A 14,687-nucleotide genomic window follows, 5' to 3' on the forward strand; every position below is an offset into this window, starting at 1 on the left:
AGACGGAGTTGAATCATCCATATTATTGCAGTTGGATCCTAACTTCTTCCCACCGCCAAGTCACAGCACCTCGGGTGGCATTTATTTGGAAGGTGAGTGGTGAGGGGGAAGGGCTGTGGGGCAAACCACCACACCCGTAGTCTCTGACTCTGCATATGGCCTGACTTTCGGTACCTGCCAGCCTTGGTAACCCCGTGGAGTGACCTCGCTGGTTAAAAACAAAATGCTACCTAACTGCTTCATCCAGAAGCCTGGTGTGTGTCTACTGTGTCTGGGGATGAGGTGAGTGAGGTTTAACGGATACTGTGTGCCTGTCAAGGTGTTTGCCATCGAAGGAAACACACAGGTGTCACGTGTGCTCCCTCAGTGTAGAGGTGAGCAGTCACTTTGTTGACCTGGCTTGAGGAGACCTTCTCGGGACCAGAGGGTCATCACAAAAAGGCCTTCAGCTTCCTTGGCTGCCGAGACTCAGTGCAGCCAAGTGACTTCACGTGCATGAGCTCGTCGGGCAGCCATAGCTTTGCACAGCTGTCTCCAAAGGAAACTTGAATGGCTTCTTTGATTAGGGGGATTACAACTTATAACATTTTCCTACATCTCTCCTACTTCTGTGGCCACAGGGCAGGTATCACTTTATAGGGAAGAAAATGGCAAAGGCAAAGGGAACGCATGGTCCAGGGCTGCAGGGACTTGTGATGAAATGTCCAGAGGGCTCTTCCCCAAGGAGCCCGAGCCAAAAGCAGCCCTTTTCAGCTGGGATCTCAGGCCAGTTTCCTGCATCCAGCTTACCGATGCCCTGAGTGTGGAACTCTTAGCCCTGTTCCGAAATTAATAGATGCCAGTGCCCTCACAGTCCACCAAGCCAGAGAGGGATGAATGCGGAATTGCTGGCCGGCAGCCGTCTCTAGTGCTCCCTCACACCGGCCTCAGGCTTCAGTATACCTGTCTGTTTTTATCCTCCCTAAGAATTATGGCCCTCTGTGAGTCTGATTTTAAATGAAAATGTATCATTCAAGTTGAAATGTGACAGTGGCTAAGAAAAATGTCCATGATCACGTCCATAAAGCACCGTGATAAATGATGTGTCCAGGAAGACAAGCTGGTCCCCCAGCACCTGACTCCCAGCCGCCCCCCCCACCCCGGGAGGTGTCTTACACCTGTGCAGTCACCTGTCTCCCTCCTTGGGGGGATTCAGAGCAGCTTTGTGTGCTGGAGGAATTGTGAAGCAAATTCCACTTAAGCAAAACAAGCGTGTGGGGGTGGGGGGGTGGGGAGAGGGGAGCTGCTTGAATATGCAGTATTTATGTCCTACGAAAAAAACTCACCATAACTCTTCACTCTACCTCACAGTCACGTCAGAAAACCTCACTGGTGCTTTCCAAAAAGACTTCCACTCCTTCCCCAGCTTCACCCCCCTGCCCCATAGGGACTAAATAGCATAGGATTGGAGAACTGGATGGAGGCTTGAGAAATTGCTTGGTTCACCTTCCTATTTAATCATGATTAAGCAAACAGACACATAGTTACTCTCCTTGCTTTTAAAAATCCTACCGAGAAAGAAGAATGTAGAACTTATTTTGGAGCAAAATAATTTTTTATCTCAGCTCTTCCTGCCCTTAGTTCTGGCCCTTTCTCCCCTGAGCGCTGTGCTCATTTCCGGGGACCAGAGTCTGACACCGGGTTCTTGGCCACGGCTGCACATCATGGTCATGTGGAAGTGTTCCCAGAAGCCAGGAGCCGCCTCAGACTCAGAATCTGCCTTCGACAAGATTTCCCAGGTGATTTTTAGATGCATCCTGCCCTACAGCTGTCTCCCAGAGGCAAGTGTTGGCCCCTGGTAAACCACAGCCACTTGACTGTCTGAGGGCAGTGCCGGGACTGCTTAGATTTGCCTCTGTCCTCTCCTAGCATCTAGGCTCCAGCATGGAGCCAGTGGGGAAGGCTTGTGTCTCCCTTCCCCTGCAGTAGGGCTTAGCGACCTTCAGACCCAGGGCCACCTTGGGGTCTCAGCCTGTGTTCCCCTGAGAGGCCCAGGACATACGTTGGGGACAAAGGGAGAGGCATATATGGGGTGTCCATGGCGGGGTGAGCGCCCTGTCACCTTTGCATTGAGAACCCATGCATGAGTATCATCTTTCTATAAATTTGCCTATTGCGGATATTTCATATAAATGGAATCACACATGTGATCAACATGTGGCCTTTTATGTCAGGTTTCTTACACTTAGGATAATATTTTCAAGGTTCATCCATGTTGTAGCATGCATCAGAACGTTATTCCTTTATAATGCTTAACACTATTTTATTATAAGAGTACACCACATTTTATTTTACCCATTCATCAGTTGATGGGCATTTGGATTTTTTAAAAAAATTTTTAACATCTTTGTTAGAGTATAATTACTTTACAATTGTGTGTCAGTTTCTGCTTTATAACAAAGTGAATCAGTTATACATATACATACATCCCCATATCTCCTCCCTCTTGCATCTCCCTCCCTCCCATCCTCCCTATCCCACCCCTCTAGGTGGTCACAAAGCACCAAGCTGATCTCCCTGTGCTATGTGGCTGCTTCCCACTAGCTATCTGTTTTACATTTGGTGGTGTATATATGTCCATGTTACTCTCTCACTTTGTCCCAGCTTCCCCTTCCCCTTCCCTGTGTCCTCAAGTGCGTTCTCTAGTAGGTATGCATCTTTATTCCCGTCTTGCCCCTAGGTTCTTCTGACCATTTTCTTTCTTTTCTCTTTCTGACTTACTTCACTTCACTCTGTATGACAGTCTCTAGGTCCATCCACCTCACTACAAATAACTCAGTTTTGTTCCTTTTCATGGCTGAGTAATATTCCATTGTATATATGTGCCACATCTTCTTTATCCATTCACCTGTTGATGGACACTTAGGTTGCTTCCATGTCCAGCCTATTATAAATAGAGCTGCAATGAACATTTTGGTACATGACTCTTTGAATTATGGTTTTCTCAGGGTATATGCCCAGTAGTGGGATTGCTGGGTCATATGGTAGTTCTATTTGTAGTTTCTTAAGGAAGCTCCATACTGTTCTCCATAGTGGCTGTATCCATTTACATTCCCACCAGCAGTGCAAGAGGGTTCTCTTTTCTCCACACCCTCTTCAGCATTTATTGTTTGTAGATTTTTTGATGATGGCCATTCTGACTGGTGTGAGGTGATATCTCATTGTGGTTTTGATTTGAATTTCTCTAATGATTAGTGATGTTGAGCATTCTTTCGTGTGTTTGTTGGCAATCTGTATATCTTCTTTGGAGAAATGTCTATTTAGGTCTTCTGCCCACTTTTGGATTGGGTTGTTTGTTTTTTTGATATTGAGCTGCATGAGTTGCTTGTATGTTTTGGGGATTAATCCTTTGTCAGCTGCTTCATTTGCAAATATTATCTTCCATTCTGACGGTTGTCTTTTCATCTTGTTTATGGTTTCCTTTGCTGTGCAAAAGCTTTTAACTTTCATTAGGTCCCACTTGTTTATTTTTGTTTTTCTTTCCATTTCTCTAGGAGGTGGGTCAAAAAGGATCTTGCTATGATTTATGTCATAGAGTGTTCTGCTTATGTTTTCTTCTAAGAGTTGGATGGTGTCTGGCCTTACATTTAGGTTTGTAATCTATTTTGAGTTTATTTTTGTGTATGGTGTTAGGGAGTGTTGTAGTTTCATACTTTTACATGTTGCTGTCCAGTTTTCCCAGCACCGCATATTGAAGAGGCTGTCTTTTCTCCACTGTATATTTTTGCCTCCTTTATCAAAGATAAGGTGACCATATGTGTGTGGGTTTATCTCTGGGCTTTCTATCCGGTTCCATTGATGTATATTTCTGTTTTTGTGCTAGTACCATACAGTCTTGACTTGATTACTGTAGCCTTGTAGTATAGTCTGAAGTCAGGGAGCCTGATTCCTCCAGCTCCATTTTTCGTTCTCAAGATTGCTTTGGCTATTCGGGGTATTTTGTGTTTCCATACAAATTGTGAAATTTTTTGTTCTATTTCTGTAAAAAAAAAAATGCCAGTGGTAGTTTGATAGGGATTGCATTGAATCTGTAGATTGCTTTGAGTAGTAGAGTCATTTTCACAGTGTTGATTCTTGCAATCCAAGAACATGGTATATCCATCTATTTGTATCATCTTTAATTTCTTTCATCAATGTCTTATAGTTTTCTCTATACAGGTCTTTTGTCTCCTTAGGTAGGTTTATTCCTAGAGATTTTATTCTTTTTGTTGCAATGGTAAATGGGAGTGCTTTCTTAATTTCACTTTCAGATTTTTCATTATTAGTGTATAGGAATGCCAGAGATTTCTGTGCATTAATTTTGTATCCTGCTACTTTACCAAATTCATTGATTAGCTCTAGTAGTTTTCTGGTAGCATCCTTAGGATTCTCTATGTATAGTATCATGTCATTTGCAAACAGTGACAGCTTTATTTCTTCTTTTCCAATTTGGATTCCTTTTATTTCTTTTTCTTCTCTGATTGCTGTGGCTAAAACTTCCAAAACTATGTTGAATAAGAGTGGTGAGAGTGGGCAACCTTATCTTGTTCCTGATCTTAGTGGAAATGGTTTCAGTTTTTCACCATTGAGGATGATGTTGGCTGTGGGTTTTTCATATATGGCCTTTATTATGTTGAGGAAAGTTCCCTCTATGCTTTCTTTCGGGAGGATTTTTATCATAAATAGTTGTTGAATTTTGTCGAAAGCTTTCTCTGCATTGATTGAGATGATCATATGGTTTTTCTCCTTCAATTTGTTAATATGGTGTATCATGTTGATTGATTTTCATATATTGAAGAATGCTTGTATTCCTGGGATAAACCCCACTTGATCATAGTGTATGATCATTTTAATGTGCTATTGGATTCTGTTTGCTAGTACTTCGTTGAGGATTTTTTTTTTTTTTTTTTTTTTTTTTTTTTTTTTTTTTTGCGGCATGCGGGCCTCTCACTGCTGTGGCCTCTCCCGTTGCGGAGCACAGGCTCCGGACGCACAGGCTCAGCGGCCATGGCTCACGGGCTTAGTTGCTCCGCGGCATGTGGGATCCTCCCGGACCAGGGCACGAACCCGTGTCTCCTGCATCGGCAGGTGGACTCTCAACCACTGCGCCACCAGGGAAGCCCCGTTGAGGATTTTTGCATCTATGTTCATCAGTGATATTGGTCAGTAGTTTTCTTTCTTTGTGACATCTTTGTCTGGTTTTGGTATCAGAGTGATGGTGGCCTCATAGAATGAGTTTGGGAGAGTTCCTCCCTCTGCTATATTTTGGAAGAGTTTGAGAAGGATAGGTGTTAGCTCTTCTCTAAATGTTTGATAGAATTCGCCTGTGAAGCCATCTGGTCCTGGGCTTTTGTTTGTTGGAAGATTTTTAATCACAGTTTCAGTTTCAGTGCTTCTTATTGTCTGTTCATATTTTCTGTTTCTTCCTGTTTCAGTCTCAGAAGGTTGTGCATTTCTAAGAATTTGTCTACTTCTTCCAGGTTGTCCATTTCATTGGCATATAGTTGCTTCTAGTAATCTATCATGATCCTTTGTATTTCTGCAATGTCAGTTGTTACTTGTCCTTTTTCATTTCTAATTCTATTGATTTGAGTCTTCTCCCATTTTTTCTTGATAAGTCTGGCTAATGGTTTATCAATTTTGTTTATCTTCTCAGAGAACCAGCTTTTAGTTTTATTGATCTTTGCTATTGTTTCCTTCATTTCTTTTTCATTTATTTCTGATCTGATCTTTATAATTTCTTTCCTTCTGCTACCTTTGGGGGGTTTTTGTTCTTCTTTCTCTAATTGTTTTAGGTGTAAGTTTAGGTTTTTTATTTAAGATGTTTCTTGTTTCTTAAGGTAGGCTTGTATAGCTATAAACTTCCCTCTTAGAACTGCTTTTGCTGCATCCCATAGGTTTTGGGTTGTTGTGTGTTCATTGTCATTCGTTTCTAGGTATTTTTGATTTCCTCTTTGATTTCTTCAGTGATCTCTCGGTTATTAAGTAGTGTGTTGTTTAGCCTCCATGTGTTTGTATTTCTTAACAGATTTTTTTCCTGTAATTAATATCTAGTCTCATAGTGTTGTGGTTGGAAAAGATACTTGATACGATTTCAATTTTCCTAAATTTAGCAAGGCTTGATTTGTGACCCAAGATATGATCTATCCTGGAGAATGTTCCATGAGCACTTGAGAAGAATGTGTATTCTGTTGTTTTTGGATGGAATGTCCTATAAATATCAATTAATTCCATCTTGTTTAATGTATCATTTAAAGCTTGTGTTTCCTTATTTATTTTCATTTTGGATGATATGTCCATTGGTGAAAGTGGGGTGTTAAAGTCCCCTACTATTATTGTGTTACTGTCGATTTCCCCTTTATGGCTGTTAGTATTTGCCTTATGTATTGAGGTGCTCCTATGTTGGGTGCATAAATATTTACAATTGTTATATCTTCTTGGATTGATCATTTGATCATTATGTAGTGTCCTTCTTTGTGTCTTGTAATAGTTTTTATTTTAAAGTTTATTTTGTCTGATATGAGAATTGCTACCCCAGCTTTCTGGGGTAGAAATATTCCATGCAAATGGTTGCATGGAATATCTTTTTCCATCCCCTCACTTTCAGTGTGTATGTGTCCCTAGGTCTGAAGTGGGTCTCTTGTAGACAGCATATATATGGGTCTTACTTTTGTCTGGCCATTTGGATTATTTCCACTTCTTAACAAGTATGAATAATACTGCTCTGAATATTCATGCACATAGCTTTGTATGCATGTATATTTTATTTCTCCTATTTATACCTAGAGGTAGGATTGCTGGGTAATATGATAACTCTTTACTCTTTCAAGAAACTGCCACTGTTTTCCAGCATGGCTGCACCATTCTTCATTCTTACCAGCAATGGATGGGGCTTCCCATATCTATACATTCTTGCCAACACTTGTTATTGTCTGTCTTTTTTATTATAGCCATCCTAGTGGGTGTCAAGTGGCATCTCACTGTGATTTGATTTGCATTTCTCTGATGATTAATGAAGTTGAGCATCTTTCCATGTGCTTATTGGCCATTCGTATATCTTCTTTGGAGAAATGGTATACACATCACTTGCCCATTTTTAAATTGGGTTAGTTGTCTCTTTGGTGTTGAGTTGTAGTTCTTTACATATTCTAGATACTAGATCCTTATCAGATATATGACTGGCAAATATTTTCTCTCATTCTGTGGGGTGTCTTTTCACTTTCTTGATGGTGTCCTTTGAAGCATAAAAGCTTTTCATTTAGCAAGAGTCCAATGTATCTATTTTTTCCTCTGAGATTGTTTGTCCAATCCAGTGTCACAAAGATTTGCACCTATGTTTTCTTCTAAGAGTTTTATAGGTTTAGGTTTTTAATTCATTTTGGGTTAATTTATGTGTAATGTGAAGTAGAGGTCTGACCTCATCCTTTTGCATACAGATACCAGTTGTGCTAGCACCATTTGTTGAAAAGACCATACTGACTCTTGGTAGGCAAGATGAGGGGGTATCACCCCATTTTAGGATGACAAAACAGATCCCTTAAGAGTTAAGTGATCAGATTAAATCCTCACAGATAGAAAGGGGTGGAGTCGTCATTCCACATGGCCAGGGGTTAAGGATGCCTTCACTTGTGAGTCTTCCACAAAGTGCCCTCTCCTCTGACTTTGGTCTCTTGTGTTCCTTGGAAAATTTTGTCCATCCTTGATACAGTTCCAGGGAAAACTCCTGCATCCAACATCATTTATTTCTCTGCTGGTTTGTTTCTTCAAAAGGGAGAACAAGAGAAGAGTATGGTGCTTGGTGTCCATCATGAAAATTGTTTCTGCAACTCGTATCTAGAGAGACTCTGTTGGTCCTGGTTAACGGGCATCTCAGCGTGGCTAAACACCTCTGCCCCACAAACGTCTGTTGGCCCGTGTGTGAAACACTGGAGGGGACCAGCACAACTCCCCTGCCGCCCCTGGGGCTCACAGGCTCCTGAAGCTTCTCAAACTAGAAGAGAAGCATAACCCCTTATGTTCCGTGTCAGCATGACCAGGATCTTTGCCTAAGTTGACTGGCATAGGGCCGTGAGGTGTGTCAAAGTACAGGTTGACACACCTAATTCTGACCTGAAAAGCCCTGATGGATTCGTCACCTTTTTCTTAGGGGTCCTTGTGATAACCTGACATGCCATCTTCAGGGATTCCTCTTGTGGCTTGATGTCAGAGAGGTTGTGTGACTTAGCCTCAGACTCTGGTCTTACTGGAGAGATTCAGAGCTTGTCTATACCAGCCAGTCCCCGCATGAGGAAGCCTGTCCAAGAGAAGGAAGCAAAGTGCTGCCACCTTTGCAGATCCACTCTATTGTACACACTGGTCCATTGGGGCCCTGCAGGCAGGCGTGTTCTTCTGTGGGGTGTCCCCACGTGTAGATGTTAGGTGCAATATCAGCCTCCAGATGGGAACTCAGTCAAGCAAAACATCACCCCACTGCATGTGCTCCACCACACAGTCTTGAGGCCTGAGGAGCTTGTAACGAGGAAGCACCTTTCCAGACTGGTGGGCTCTGCTGAACCCTTGACCTGGGGCAGCTCATCCACCATGCCTGCCCCCACTTCTTCCCAGGAGCCATCACAGGTCCTGGGCTTTCCCCGCACCCAGCTGTGACCGCTCTACCGGTTGGCATGCCTGCTCCCCAGCAGACCAGAGACACATAGGGTGAAGTAGGCCTCTATTTTGGAGAGAACACGATATTAAAGTCTGGGACATTCAGCCAGACCCCTGGCATGCAAGTCTGAATCCAGAGAGAACAGGGCTGAGTGAGTCCTGTCTCTGAAGCCCCTACGACTCCACATAGCCCAGGTTTGGGGCCATAGTTGAGGCCTGGAATACACTTAGGATGAGAGCTCTTCTCCCGCTGCTAATACGGAATAGAATGGAAGAGCAGCTGGGCCCAGGGTGGACTTAAAAGACACCCCCAGGCCATCGGCCACAGAGATGCCTGGGAGAGGGTGTCTCCAGGGCCACCCAACGAGGGTGGGGGGACCGGGAGGAAGCAGATTCACACTGTAGAGGCAGATGGCAGTCATGGTCCATTGTTCTCAAGGTTCCTTGGACTAGGACTATGTTCTGTAATACACATTCCACAAATGTTTGGGGACATTTCTGCATATCTTGGTGAATGGGGTGGTGGGTAATGGTGGAAAGATGCTCTGTGTCCTGTGTCTTGGGTAGCTGTCCCACACACTGAGGAAGTGTCTGCCCCAGAGCCGTTCCTGCCCTCCTTGAGCAACTCTGGTAGAGAGAAAAGTTTAACACTGGGTTCCAGCCATTTTAAAGCTCAGAAAATACCGAGTTTCTAAGATGTAGTGACTGCGGGTAAAGATACCATGCATGATAGGTGCTGGGAGGTTTAAAAAAAGTATCAGAAGACGTATCCGAGCTTGGCCGAAGGAGGCACAAGTCCAGCAGAGAAGCTAGCATGTACGTAAAAATATCCACAATACAACGCAGAAAGCTTTGTGTCCCACAGGGAAACGGGAATACTTCAAATGCTATGAGAGAGAGAGGTTTCATGGTACATAACCTCCGGGGGAAACCTTGGGTACCTGTGGTGATAATAAGCGGTCTTTCCTAACTTTTACATGGGCACAGAAAACCTCCATCCAGATGTTCCTGCCAAATCAGAAAGTCTTGTTAAGAAATTCTACTTTTGGAAAAAGAGTCACATATTCTATTTAGATTCCCTTGGAAGGTTTTCCTCTTACGGATGAGGGAGGCTTTCCTGTGAAGATTTCATTTCTAAGAGCAGAGAGGTCCATAGAAAACGGAATCCATATTTGATTCTGGGTCCTTTGGTGAAGGACACATACATGCCCGGACCCTGTTGTGGTACCCCATGAGGGGGAGTGCCCACCCAAGCCCTCCTCTGTGGAAGGGCTGCTTTCTGCAGCATCCTCCTCCCCCATTGGTGTCACCTTGATGCAGGCATCTGAGGAAGCCTTTTCAAGAAAAGGGGCAGGGCTTGGATGGGAAGGGAGAGTGACTTCGGTCTTTAGGAAGCGTTGCAGCTTTCCAAACCCTCCACGTCCATGAGCTCACTGGCTACTGAAGTCCTGGGAGGTGCTCGTGAGGTGGGCGATGTTCTCTCCGCTTGCAGACAGGGGAGGTGAGGTGTCCAGTCTGTGACTTGCCTAAGGTCACACTGCCATTTAGTGTCAGAGCGGGCTTCTCTGCTCCCGTCCTCCAAGTTTTTTCTGTATTGCGGTCACATCTCCCTACTCCCTCGTCATCTCCTGGAGCCTGTAACCTCCCTGAGTTATAGAACTGTCAGCAGTGAGTGGTTTTCAAATTAGAAGCATTGAAGGTTTTTAGCCCAGTGAAACACTGCTCTAAATATTTCCCCAGAGAAATTGCAAACTCATAGTGAGAAACAAGACAGATGAGGACATGGCTCACGGAACTGCAGGAGCTGGAAAGTGGCCCCAGAAAGCCACGCCGCCGACAGTGCTGAGCCACCTTGAAGGGAGAGCCCACCCCCGCTGGGCGGGCAGGAAGGAGTGCATGACGCGGGTCAAACACTGATAGTGGACGTGGGGAGTAAGGACGCTTTTCAGTCTTTGATTCTTGCCCAGATCCGTCTTGCCCCACGTGGAAGTATCAGTAAACAGAATGGTCTATGTTTAAAACTTGGGGGCTGGTGCCGAAAGAGCCTGGAAAAAATTCAACAGCGTTTGCATGTATTAAAAACAAAATGCACGTCTCATTTGCAGCTTATCCATCCAGCTCTCTGTTCCTGGGCCGCCAGTATTAGGTCGGTCAGGGCTTCGGAGTTTTCTTGACATTTACTGTGCCTGATAGAAATCACTGAAGCAGCGTTTAGCTGGGCAAATAACCTGAAGTGTTTCCATTGTTAAAGCCTCCTGGTAGAGATTTTCAGTAATTAGGTGGGTTTGGTTCACGGTCCCAAAGGGCACAGAGCAGCAGAAATGCTACCTGGGCCTGATCCCAGCACCGTCCGCCCCCGCCCCCCGCTCCTGAAGGGGAGAACCCACACATCGTGAGCCCACGGAGCAGGGCCAAGCGCACACCTGGTCAGGTCCGAGCAGAACAGATGCTGTCATTCCCCTGTGACCTTGCGTCTGTGAGGGACAGGACCCATTGAAAAAGTAAAGGGCATGGAAACAAAGTATATTCGTGGATGTCAGGGTCTGGGGGGAGGGGAGAACAGGGAGTGACTGATAATAGGTGTCGGGTTTCATTTGGGGGTGATGGAAATGTTCTGGAATTCAACATTGGGGATAGTTGCACGACTTTGTGAAGGTACTAAAAAACTATTGAATTGTATACTTTTAAAAAGGTACATCTTTACAGTATGTGTGTTATATCTCAAGCTGTTATTTAAAAAGAAGGTAAGGCACAAGCCATTTTATGTAGAGAAAAAAAGAGATGGAAAAAAAAGCCGTTTTGTTATTTGCACCTTCTCTGAGACCCGTGGCTGTGTTAGAAGTCTTCCACCAAACCAGACGAGTGTTTACAAAGGCAGGGAGAGGCTCTGAGCTCAGTCTCTTTTCCTTCTGGTCCCAGGGAGTGGAGATGGGTGGCCTGGGAGGGAAGGGGAACCCAAGGACCACACTGGCATGCGACTGTGGAGGGCAAAGGGGAGCAGCTCTAGAAGAACCTGCTTCCAAGACGGTGTCCACCGCCCGCAGTGGCCCCTGATACCCGCAGTACTCATTTATTTGGATAAAATTTCTAATGGACCCCTTTTAAAAGCCAGTGTGCTCCAGGAGAAGGGATGCAATCCGTTTATTCTGTATTAATACTTTAGAATGAGGGAGATTGAGTAACTGGACAGTCACTCAGCAAGGCCACAGGTGATGGTAGATGGTAACACACGATCTCAAGGCAGCACCTGCATGATTTCCAAATGGGCAACGTGGACAGCATGTGGACCTGAAGACAAAGTGTGTGTGCAGCATCTCCTGATGCCTCTGAGGACTCGGAAGGAATGGGGACAGATGGGCCAAACTCACCTTCAGAGGGACTTAGACTGCAAATTCAAAGTCTCCTTAGAGTGGAATTGTGCTTCAACAGAACATGAGTTCCACGCAAAGGCTGTGAGCGTCCCCTGAAAACTGAGATGAGAAGCGAGAAGAGTATGAGCGTCCGTGTGAATTGAGGTAGCTTTCGGGAGAAAGGGTCAGAGCCTGCCTAGAAAATTATGTCTTTGGTCATTGAAAAGACTGCATTTGTTTAAGTAGAGATCTCCTCAAAGGCCAAGGGATAAACTTAAGGCTCTCTTAAAGATTTCCTTCCAGAATGTACCAGAACAGCACTTACTTGAAAGGCAGTGAAATTTTAAGTGCTCTTTATTTTACGTGCATTGATGGACAATTTTCTTTACAGTGGGCCTGCATTACTCTAGTAAACAGCGGGGGTCGTGTGGAATCATAAAGTCTACTTGCGGGAGAAAAATGGCTCCTTCTAAACTATACCAACATGTGTGAACAGTGTATCTCCAGAGGTTAGAATATGGCCTCTCTTTATTTGCTAACGTATGCTTTCCTGCATTAGAAAGTTTTCAATGAACTATATTAGTTTTAGTTTTATAAGAAGAAAAATCAAGCTGCATTCCAGGTAAGGCTCCCCCATTCCAGCAGCAGTGGAGTGGAGCTCCACGTTTTGGGGCAAAACCCCCTGTGAGTGGTTCTGCCTCTGGTCAGCCCTCCCAGGGGAGCCTCCAATGTTTCCTTTTTCTTTCAGTCTTCCAGCCATGATTCTATAACTTAACTACACACTGAAATTCTCAGAAGGCATCAAGGGAGAACAGAATTCCCCGGAACGTGTTTTGCTGCTCTGAGAAGGGCTTTGTGCCAGGCATATTGACCCCATGGGGCGCTGTTTGAGATCACCCATGGCCCTTGTGTGTCTGAGAGGCAGGATGTGTCCCCTGATGCACTGGTTTCCCCTCCAGGTGGGCCTACCATGACTTCTACAACCGGTATCGGGTGCTGGTCAAGAAGAAAGAGCTCGCCAACACAGACAAAAAGGCCATCTGCAAGTCTGTGCTGGAGAGCCTCATTAAGGTGAGCTGGGCACGGCCCGACTGCTGGGCTCCAGGGGAGGCTCAGCCGAGGTGCCCTGGGAATAGGGGCGTGGGGGAGGTGTTAACTGCCTTTTTGGTCTTCATCCCTCGTATTGAAACTGTTCCCAAGATCCTAATCCATTTGCCTGCGTCAGCAACTGTGAAGAAGCCCCTTCACCTGCCTGGAGAACTTTCCAGCCTTTCCCACATCACATCTCACATAGAAAATGAAATTGTTTATACAGCACACTGCAGGTCACGATGAGGCTGCTCCTGGCTACAAGCTGCTGGCCGGGATCTCTGGCTTTCCCAAAGCCTGGGGCTCCATAGCTCAGCCCGCCGGCACCAGTGCACCCACCCGGGTGCTCTGATCTGAAGCCCGGGCACAGCCTGGAAGCCAGCGGAGGGGAAAATAGCTGCGCTTCTGGTAGCTTCCTCACTGCAGAGCCGGCCTCAGGCCCACCCCCAGATGCTTGTTTTAAATAAGGCAGTGGATTTCATTTTATTTGAAACAATCTGAACTCAACAGCTGACACTTGGGACTGGAGAACTATAGCAGAGGTCTTGGGGGCCTTTAGCGAGGGGCAGATCCTTGAATATTTCTTAGTTCCAGAGTATCCAGGGAATACAGCAGAGTATGTACTTAATGGTCTCAATAAAGGGCTAAATTATATCAAAAATCTTCCTTTAAGAAGGTAAGAGAATTACATCTAAACTTTTTAATTTCTAAGTATTGTTTTGCTAGGAAAATCTGTTCATCTGGACTATAGCTCATTGCCAGATGATCAGCTTTTAAGGTCATATGTTATTTTGTGAAAGTGACACAGTCACCCTCAGCGTTGTCTTAGCACCTCAAGTCTGTAGCTGTAGACAGTGCAGAATACTGTGCTAAATATTCCATAGAGAGTAAGGGATGACAGTCTCGTTAATTGAAGGTTGCAGTTGGTTCTTTGGACTCTGGTTAGTTGAGGTTTTTGCTGTGGTGTATCTGTCAGTGTTTACATTTCAACATGTCCTCTTTCAACGGGTGAGAAAAATGGGTTCAAGGTCAGCTGATTCTGGTTGACATGGAGCGTCAGGAGTCTTCCTTCTCTACTGGTACCAGGAGCTGGCCTCTTCATGTAATCAAGGCTCACAAGTAGCCCACTCTTCCATGGGGCTGCCTTCTCCTTTCTCCAGACTGTAGTTCCACACTTCCTCTGCCTTCCCTGGATTTCTCCAAGCTTCCAGCAGAACTGCTGCTTCCCAAACAGAGGGTACTCTGGAGGGGGCCCAGGTCAGACTGGCTGACTCAGCTTCCCCCACTCTGCTCCCCTCCAGCTAGCAGGACCGAGTGCCACTGCCCCGTCCTCCTCCTGATACGCTCAGGCCACTGGCTTGTTAATGCCCAGCTTCCATGCCAACTCTGCCCTCCCGGTTTCCTCAATCCAGCACTCTCTGAGCCCATACTATGCTGTCCTGTGCTCCAGATGTGTCTCCTTTCTTTCAGAGGATGGTCTTTGTATTGACACTCTCCCCTAGGTATGAGTACTGAGCCTGACACTCAGAAATAACTCACCAAACATTTGTGGAATGAGTGAACAAGTGAATTCCCTAAAGTTTG

The 14,687-nt window shown here is 45.1% G+C and overlaps 1 protein-coding gene across 2 annotated transcripts in view; it reads left to right on the forward strand.

Annotated features, from left to right (window-relative positions):
• The window catches only part of MYO5B (myosin VB), a 353,322-nt gene that overhangs the window by 274,737 nt on the left and 63,898 nt on the right, over positions 1-14,687 (forward strand). For both annotated transcript variants that reach the window (XM_059039745.2, XM_059039744.2), the window contains exon 18: positions 12,974-13,085. In XM_059039745.2, coding sequence (XP_058895728.1) covers positions 12,974-13,085 — 112 coding nt within the window. The remainder of the gene's footprint in view (positions 1-12,973; positions 13,086-14,687) is intronic.

This window comes from Kogia breviceps, chromosome 15, assembly GCF_026419965.1.
Source record: "Kogia breviceps isolate mKogBre1 chromosome 15, mKogBre1 haplotype 1, whole genome shotgun sequence".
NCBI lineage: Eukaryota > Metazoa > Chordata > Mammalia > Artiodactyla > Physeteridae > Kogia > Kogia breviceps.